Source organism: Echinops telfairi, unplaced genomic scaffold, assembly GCF_000313985.2.
Source record: "Echinops telfairi isolate 266 unplaced genomic scaffold, ASM31398v2 ScPeMD7_7420;HRSCAF=8458, whole genome shotgun sequence".
Lineage (NCBI taxonomy): Eukaryota > Metazoa > Chordata > Mammalia > Afrosoricida > Tenrecidae > Echinops > Echinops telfairi.
In genome coordinates, this window is record NW_022111320.1 from 52,951,522 (window position 1) to 52,960,660 (window position 9,139).

At 60.6% G+C, this 9,139-nt stretch overlaps 1 protein-coding gene across 1 annotated transcript in view; it reads right to left on the minus strand.

Moving 5' to 3' along the window:
* The window catches only part of POC1A (POC1 centriolar protein A), a 46,724-nt gene extending 38,343 nt beyond the window's left edge, over positions 1–8,381 (minus strand). The window contains 5 exon segments of the mRNA XM_004715261.2: positions 619–713; positions 716–896; positions 1,077–1,248; positions 2,100–2,184; positions 8,354–8,381. Coding sequence (XP_004715318.1) covers positions 619–713; positions 716–896; positions 1,077–1,237 — 437 coding nt within the window. The 5' untranslated portion in view covers positions 1,238–1,248; positions 2,100–2,184; positions 8,354–8,381.
* Between the last annotated feature and the right edge of the window lie 758 nt (positions 8,382–9,139).

The window sequence follows — 9,139 nt, forward strand, 5'->3', positions numbered from 1 at the left end:
CCCATGCAGCAGCTGCTTGCTGGGCCTGTCCTCCCAAATGGGCATCTGACCCAGCAAAACCTAAACCGCTGGCAGAGGGCAAGGAGGCCGGCCCTGGAGCCCCGCCCTCACAGGCCTGGTGAGGCCCTGACACCTCCAATCTGCAGCCTCAGGCCCACCCCCTCTCTCAGGATCCTGATCTCAAGGTCCCTCTGAGCAGAAAACCATCTCAGGAGAAGGAAAGTGGGTGCAGGGGGCGCGGGGGGTGCCGAGTAACCTGTTGGGCCCCCAGAGAAACACCTGTACAGGGCCTGACCTCTGAGACTGCCCCCAGCCATCAGGAGCATTGAAAGGTCTAGAACAAGCCGGAAGTAGGCACGTTTGTGTCAGTGATTCTCAAACCCTACAACGGCCTCACCACCCCCCAAAGTCCAGGGGAGGGCAATCTTCAGGCTAGTCTGGGAAGTCTAGCTGGCACTGGCCCCCACGCCCCACAGCAGCCCTGGAACAAGCTCTCCCTGCAAGGAGCAGCCGGCCCACAGAGAAGCAACCAAACTGCCTTGGCACCAGGGAGCCTGGGGCGACTGTGTGCCCGCTGCCGGGCCTCGGCTTGCCCCCCACCCAGCTTGCGTGCGGGACAGCCCTCCAATGCAGCGTGGATGGCAGCACGGTCAGCTAGCCTCCTTCCGCCATCACTCCACAGTGGCCTTGCTGGCTCGGCCCCCCAGGCTGCTCACTTGGCGCATCGGACCCAGTTGATGTGCCGACTCAGGGAGAAGAGGAACTTCTGTCGGTGGGTCGACCACACCTTCACCGTCTTGTCGTCTGAAGCTGTCACGAGGGACTGGCCGTCGCTGCAGAAGTGGACGCTCCTCACGGTGGCTGTGTGCGCACGGAACACTGTGGACTCGCCTTTGCTGCAGGGACAGGCAGCGTCAGGAGACCCACAGCACCTCGGGAGGAGCTCTCCCCCACCCCACTCCCACCCAAAGTCAATCCAGGCCTGAGTGGCCCCACCGCACGCGGCCCATGGAAGCCAGGCCCAGGCTTTGACGAGCACCCCATCTCAGGCGAGCCCCTCGAGGTGTGGGACTCACACGTTGGGTACCCAGATGCGGACAGTCTTGTCCCGGGAGGCTGAGGCGAGCAGGTGGCCAGACGGCGAGAAGCACACGCAGGTGACAGCGTCCTTGTGGCCCGTGAAGCGGTAGGCACGTGACTGGGGCTTCGTGTTCCACACCATGAGGCACGAGTCCATGGAGCCGCTGGCTGCATGGAAGGGGGACGCTGTGGCCCTCGAGCCCCCACTGGCACAGCCCGACGGGCCCATGGCCCCCCTCCTTGGCCCAATCTGAAGAAACTGGTCCCATGAGGTCTGAAATCCCCCATAGACACCCTGCAGGCCCCAGACCACAAATCTTGCCACCACGGGGACAGGCCTAGCCCAGGGGCCCTTCTCCCACTGAGAGGGCCTGCCTCAACCAGGAAATCCCAACCCCAGAGCAGAAGCATTCCGGTGCCTTCCTCGCCTGCGCCTGCGGGCACCATGAGGCCGGCAGCCTCCGGCAGGGGCACTGACCACAGAATGAACACATGCATGTCATGTGACGGCAGGAGAGCTGCTCCCCCCACCCCACCCCACCCCCACGCCCCGGCAGTCAGGGCAGGGGCTCTCGGCTGTTCAGGGGCAGCGGGGTGGTCCCCAGAGACCCTGCAGCTGCTGCTAATGGCAGCGCACTTTATCACAGAGTTCTCTAGGGACCCCGGGACCCGAGGGGCCCCCACCAGGTGCCTCCAAGGGCAGGGGAGGCAAAGGTGGTGGTTCTCGAGCGACCTTGGACAGCAGGCTTCACAGAGGCTCAAGGAGAAGGCGTCATGGCAGCCCCCCAACAGCACCCTCAGAGGCGGTGTGCCCGCCAAGCCCCCGCCTCTCGGACCCTCACCCTCTGTGAGCTCTGGCGCTCGGTGCCCAGAGAACCGGCCGGCTTGAGCAAGATGCGGACCCAGACAGTGCCCGGGCCTCTCTGGGCTGTGTGTGCTGCCCCACGCCCAGGCCCCCTGCGTGGGTGGGAACCCTCAGCCCTCAGCCGGCTCTGGCTGCGGGACCAGCTGGTACCTACCCAGCTGCTTCCTGTTGAGGCTGAAGTCCACACTGGTGACTGCATCTCGGTGGCCCTTAAAATGCCTCTCGAGAGAAGGGTCTACCTGGGGGGACAGGGTGGGCCACATATGTCAGGCATGGGGAGAAAGGGCCTTCCTGGGGGACAGGGTGGGCCACAAATGTCAGGCATGGGGAGGAAGGGCCTTCCTGGGGGGGCTGGGGGAGCGCATCAAGGTTCTTCCAGCAACAGCTGGCCAGGGTTTAAAATGTTGAGGGGGGACTGGGGTGTCCAGACGGTCCTCGGGAGCCCCTGGCAGATGCCGAGTGTGAACAAATCGGCTCGGCAAGGTTGCAGGCGACCAGGGCCCCCCACACAAACGGGCTGTGTTTCTGTACACTAGCAACGCACAACCGACACATCCAACGGCCCCACTGACAGCACCATGAAGGGGAAAGGACTAGAAATTAAGTTGACCCCAAAGTGCAAGATTTGTACGGGGACGGCTACCAAACCTCACGACAAGAATCCAGGTCCCAGACAAGTCGGAAGCACGCCGTGTCCACGGCGCAGACTTCATGACGTTCAGGGAGACGTCAGACTGACGCCGGGTTTAGCACGCGTGCTGTCGAGACTGTCAGTGTCTCATTTGCGGTGATCAGTCAACGAAGCCTAAAAACCCACTGTCATCGAGGCAATGTGCATCACAGCAATCTGTGGCAGCTGAGGACGTGGCTGGGCCTGGGGTCCCCGTGACTTGGGACCCAGACCTCCTCAAACCTGGTCGCGGCCTGGCCGCGATGAGGCAGCTCTCACTCAAGGTGCAGCCCACGCTGTCTAAGCGGACAGTGTGTGGAAGCCAGCCAGCTCCTGCATGTGATCCTGCGTCCGGTGCATCTGCCTCCTGCTGCAGGGCCTGCTGCTCCCAGGAGCCGTGGTGGACAGCGAGTTCGCCTCCATTCCGCTCCATCTTCCTGCTTCCTACCAGTCAGCCCCTAGTCAGGTACTGAGTCAGGGGGAGCCTCCAGCTCACACTGGCCCACGGGCCGGAACCAGACTGGACTGAGCCATTTCTCAGTGTGGCCTCTCTCTGCAGACAGACATACTCAGACAACAGCCACAGGCTCCGCTTCTCTGGAGAACCCTGCCTGACACACAACCTTGAAAGACAAAGTCAAGCTGCTCCTTAGGGAGTCTGCCACTGCAAATCTTTACAGGAACAAACAGCCTCACCCTTCTCCACAGAGGGCTGGTGGATTTGAACTGCTGGCCTTGTGGGTTAGCAGCCCCATTCTTAAAGGCGAAGGAAAATGCAGGACGCCCAGGAGAAGGGCCAAAGAAATCCTCATAAAGAACAGAGTTGGAGGACTTACCCTTCCCAATGTCAAAACACACGACAAAGCTACAATCATCAAAACAGTGTGGCCCTGGTGAACCAAGAGAGAGTAGAACTGAGAACCCACAAACCAATCATCACCATTTGTGGCCAACTGATTTTGCCTGGGGTGCCAAGCGCATGCTGTGGAGAAAGAACAGCCGCTTCTACACACTGTGCTGGCATGGAAAACTGGACAGCCACACACGTGGCTCACAGCTGTGGCCTCGAGTGGATTCCTACTCATGATGACCCTACAGGGCAGTGTAGAGCTGCACTCCAGACTTTCCAAGCCTGTGAGTCTCTATGACGAGTGCCTCGTCTTCCTCCTGTGGAGCGGGTGGTGGAGTTGAACCATCAAGCTTTCAGTTAGCACTGAACCACTGCTCCACCAGGGCCCCTCCTTCAGTGCAAACACAGGGTAAATTGTCCGAGTCTCATGCTAGGCAACGGTCCCTTGGCTGTAACCCAGGAACGCGAGCAAGAGAGGGCACAACAGACACACGAGACACTGCCCACACTAAAAACGTCTGTACTTCAAGGACGCCACCGAGAAAATGACAGGACGGGCAGAGATGAGAAGAAATCACGGCTATGCCCGCCTGGAGAGGGTGTGATCCCCAAAGCGGACAGCAAAAAGAGAAACAGCCCAGTTTGAAACTGGACAAAGAACCTGGCCAACACTGCCTCCCAAAGGATGGATGTACCAATGGCTAGCGAGCACACAAAAAGAAGCCCAACATCGTCGACCACCAGGGAACGAGGACCCGGCCACACGATAGCACTTACACCCAGCGGGCAGTTAGAATCACAAGCCGGGCAGGGAAAGGAGGAAGAGGAGGAGGAGGAGGCCCTGAGAACCGGAGCCTCACGCATTGCTGGCGGGAACGTGACACGGCGCGGCCAGTCAGGAACACAATCTGAGCATCCATTCACTCCTCAGATAGAGTTCCGATATGACCAGAGGATGGCGAGCCAGGTGCTGCCTTAGGGATCTCCAAGTCAGCGCCTCTCAGAGACCCTCGAGGGCAGAGGGGGGCCGTCCTCTTCCTAGGCTGTCATCTGCCCAGGCGCAGAGCATTGATCCTGGCTCCCACGGAGCTGCTGGTGGGTTCGAACCACAAAATGTTCTGACAGCCACCAGGAGCTTCGTCCCTGCGGCACCAGGGCACCTTCCTAGAAACCTAATATCTGCACAAAATCCGGATGCATGCGCCCATTCGTCCTGCCAGGGCGGAAACCACCTCGACACTCCACCGGCAGAAGGAGGGGAACACGGTGCGGCGTGCCAGCTCTGCCGTGGAGGATTATTCGGCCAGGGAAAGGATGCCCGAGATGGCACGGCCGACCGGCAGACGCGGCATGCCACGGAAAGGAGCCGGACCGGTGACCGCGGAGCACGCGGCCCCATGCACGGGAAATCCTGAGGCAGCAGAGGGCTTTCCAGCACAACTGCTGCCAGAGGGAAGGTTGGCGGTTGAGCCTGACCGTCGGCTGCTGGAGGGAAGGCCGGGGACCTCCACAGAGGTGGTGGCTGTGGGTGGGGAAGCCAATTCCTTCATGAGGAACAAACCTTACAGATTACAGCCTGAACTCCCTGTGGGGAGGGTCCACGCTCGGGCACGGGGTTGCTAGGCAATCGGGGTGGGGGTGGGGGGAAGGGCTTGGTGAGTGTAGCTACTGAACGGGCCGTCTTTTTGAACGGTGAGAACAGGCGGATCCTGAGCTCGTATCTGCACAGGCCTGTGACCACACAAACCGCGAGAGCTCCGGGCTGGAGGGGGTGATGGCTGTCATCGCACCTCGGGAAAGGGACGTCGTCCCAAAGTGAAAACGCTCCGTGGAAGGAAGAAACACCACGGGTTCTCGTGGACACGCCGACTTCCCCAGCACATTTCAGATGCAGCTTTTGTGGAAAAATTAGGTGCCTCGGCTGATATTCGGGTGGGCTTATACTCGAGTAGATACAGCAGGGGTCCTCAAACTACGGCCTGTGGGCCACATGCAGCCTGCCAAGGACATTTATCTGGCTCGCCGGGTGTTTTTGCCCCATTTTTTTTTACTTCAAAATAAGATATGTGCAGTGTGCATAGGAATTTGTTCATCGTTTATTTTAAACCATAGTCCGGCCCTCCAACGGGTCTGAGGGACAGTGAACTGGCCCCGTTTAAAAAGTTTGAGGAGCCCTGATATACGGTATCTACCAATCACATGTCTGATAAGAAACGTGTATCGAGAATCTGGAAGGATCTGACGACTCAGAAATAAGCAGGCAAATCGCCTGGTGAAAGGAGCGAGCCCACGATCTGAAGGGACGCGTCTCTAGTCGGGGAAATGCAACTCACAGCATGAGAAAACACATTGCCTCTCACCCACCAGGTGGGCTGCAAGGGAGCCCAGGCGGCACAGGGTTCCTCAATGCTCGGTTCCTCACTGGAAGGTCTGTGTGTGGCGGTCCCCAGCGGCTCTGTGGGGGAGTGGCCCGGCCCTCGGCTCTGGTGGAGGCTGCCGGAGTCCCTTCAGACTCCCAGAGCCCCCGATCCCCACCCGGGCAGCAGGAGGAGCCACCACCGGTCCATGAGGTCCTCACCATCAGGACGTTTGGGCTCACAGTGGAAGCCACAGCATGACCCTCTGCTTTGGTCTTCCTCTTCCTCTGGCCCCGGCACAATGCCCTTCTCCAGGGAGGGACCGGTTCCCCCGACAACACGCACAAAGCACAGGAGAGGAGAGGAGTCGCGCTGTCCTGGCTTCTCGGGACCATTCGGCTGGACTTCTTCCAAGACAGGTCTGCGCACAGCTGCCTTCATTCAAATGCACCGACTCCTCCCCGCCCCGCTCACTCACCATCCAGCTTCCACCTGCCCACGAAGTGACCAAAGCCACCCGGCTAGAGTGGGACGCACCTCCGTCCTGCGGCACGCTGGCTCCTCAACACCCTGACGAGGTGGCGCGTGGCGAATGTGCCCAGCGCGTGTTGAGTTTCTTGACGGCTGCTTCCGTGAGCACCAACCACGGATCGACGCAAAACCAAATCCCTGGCAGTGCCCGTTTGCACCCCACTGCTGTCTACTGGGCCAGCCCTGGGGGACTGGGGGTGGTTCACATCGAGGTGCAATCCAGACCCGGGGCTGCAGGCTCTGGTTTCCCTCAGCACACGCTTCAAGCCCTCCGCACTTTCTGCAGGCCAGGCTGTGGCGGCCACGACTGGAGCGCGTGCTCCCACAAAACGTGAACACCACCGTTGACAGCCGCGATGCTCACAAGAGACAAAGGACTGGGAATAACCCAAATGTGACACACACACCCCATCTGATGAACTGATGCACAAGATGTGGTAAAGCCACACAACGGAATATTACTCGCCCATGAAAAGGGAATGCTGCCCTGATGACCCAGACTGCGTGAACCCTGAAACCTTTTGCTCAGTGAGAGAGACACGCAGGCCGAGTGCAGTATCACTCCGGTTACACAAAACGTCCAGAACCCGCAAGTTCATAGAGACAGGGAGCAGGACCGTGGTGGCCGGGGTCTCGGAGGGGGGAGGGGGTCAGGTAAAGGCAGAGTCGAAAAAATGAAGCTGATACCAAGGGCTCAAGTCAAAAGAAAATGTTTTGAGAATGATGAGACAACAAATGTATTTGACACGATGGATGGATGGATGGATGGATGGTGATGAGTTGTACAAGCCCCCAATAAAATAATTTTTAAAAAAGAAAGAAAGGCAGAGTCCCAGGTACAGGCGGGGTTGCTCTTTGAAGGAAGCTAAAAATGTTCTGGAATTAGACGGTGGCGGTGGTTACACAATACTGTGCGTATACGAAGTCACTGAAGAGTCCCTGGGAAAGGGTGAATTTCAGTGAGTGAATATGCTCAGAAGAAGGGGGGGGGTGACTTTCAGAATCCCTCCTCCATACACCAGGTCCTGTACCCTCATCGTAGCACAGACTGGACAGTGGCCCACAGGTCCAGCTGGCCCGGACAGGCCCCACGTGACATGATGGCCATCATGTCAATGCCGCCTGACATCAGAAGCAGCAGGGACATCCAGCCACTGCTTAGGAAGACAAAACTCAAACCTCACGGCCCAGTCGATTCCCACGGGCAGTTCCTAGAGGGCAGGGCAGAACTGTCCCTTTGGGTTTCGGCGGTAAATCTTTATGGGAACAGAAAACGCCATCTTCCTCCTACAGGAGAACACGGAGAGAATATCCCAGACACTCCCAGGGGAGACTCCAAAAAACGCCAAACCGACAGCCAGGGAGTGGATTCTGACTTACAGGGATCCTAACCAAACCCCTCCACCGACCCCACACCCCGGAAACCTCAAAGGGGTGTCAGAGGCACTGCAGTGGATCCAGCAAGCTCTCCTCTTGGGGAAGGACGCCCCAAGGCGGAGCAAGGTGGCCGCCATCCCCCATAGCTTTGCCCAGCTCCATCCCCAACGCACCTGCCAGCCTTCCAACGACCAGGAGGGGCAGGGGGATGGGGCGCTCGGGGTCCCCACAGCAGACCAAGCGCAAGCCCGGCTCCCTCTGCAGGGTCAGTGTGCACACAGAACTTCAGGTCCACCTCTAACCGTGGGGCTTCGGACACCTCCCTGGAGGCTCCCCCGAAAGTCGGCCTCATCTCCCCCAGCTCAGGGTTCATTGAGGAGAAGGGGGCACCAAAACAGGGCTCAAGACGGAGGGGCCCGGCCCCAGCTCAGGCCTCGGGACGGCGGCCCTGGTCTCCCCGCCGAGGTGACCACCGGGGCGGGGCTCGCCAGTACGCCCCCGAGACGCTCGGGTAAACTGAGGCCCGAACGGGCAGGCCCGGGACGGCGCCCCACCTGCCTCCCGCAGCCCGCACGCCGGCTGGAAGACCGAGACCGGGGCGCTCACCCACGGCCGACACCCACCTGGCTGGCCCTGGCCCTGGCGTGGAGCCGAGCGCCCGAGCCCGCGGAAGCGACCGCGGCGGCGGCGGCGGCGCTTTCAGTTTCCGCGCCCCTAACCGCCGCCAATGGCAACGCGGGCCGCGCCGCCGCGCCCCGCCTCCTGCAGTTAAAGGAGAGGCGGCGGCGCGGATTTTTAGCCGCCGATTTTTAACCAGGTCCCGGGCTTCCGCGTCCCCGGCGCGCCAAGCCGAGCCGTCCACCGACGGCGCCTCCCAGGGCCCCTGCGCACTGCTGCTCGTTTCCTCCAGAGAAATCAAAACACCCAGGAGGAGGGCGCTCCCCACCGGCCCGGGGTCCGCCGACAGGCAAGCGAATGCAGTATGCTGGGGGTTGCAGTTCCACAAAGCCCCGGGAAAGCTGGCCGGGACTGGAGGGGACTACATTTCCCAAGATGCAATCGGGCGGGACCGGATATGGGGCTCCCAGCAGCCTTAAGTGTCCCGGAAGTGGAGGACGGGGGCGCTCGGCCTGTTTGTCTTAAAGCTCCCGCGCGCCCGGAGCGGCCAGTTACCCCCGCCCCCGCACCACCCCACCCCACGTCCCCTCCGGAACGCTGTCGATGGTCCGCGCCCCCAGAGCGCCCCGAAGTGGGGCGACGTGAAATGGCAAAGACGGAAGCACACCTTGGAAGCGGAGAAACGCGCGCTCGGATCCAAGTTCCCCGTCGGATTCCGCTGGGCGTCCGGGAAAGTCTCTGGGCTTTATTGCCTCCCATTGGAGCACGAGGGCCGTCTCCGCAGTGTTGTC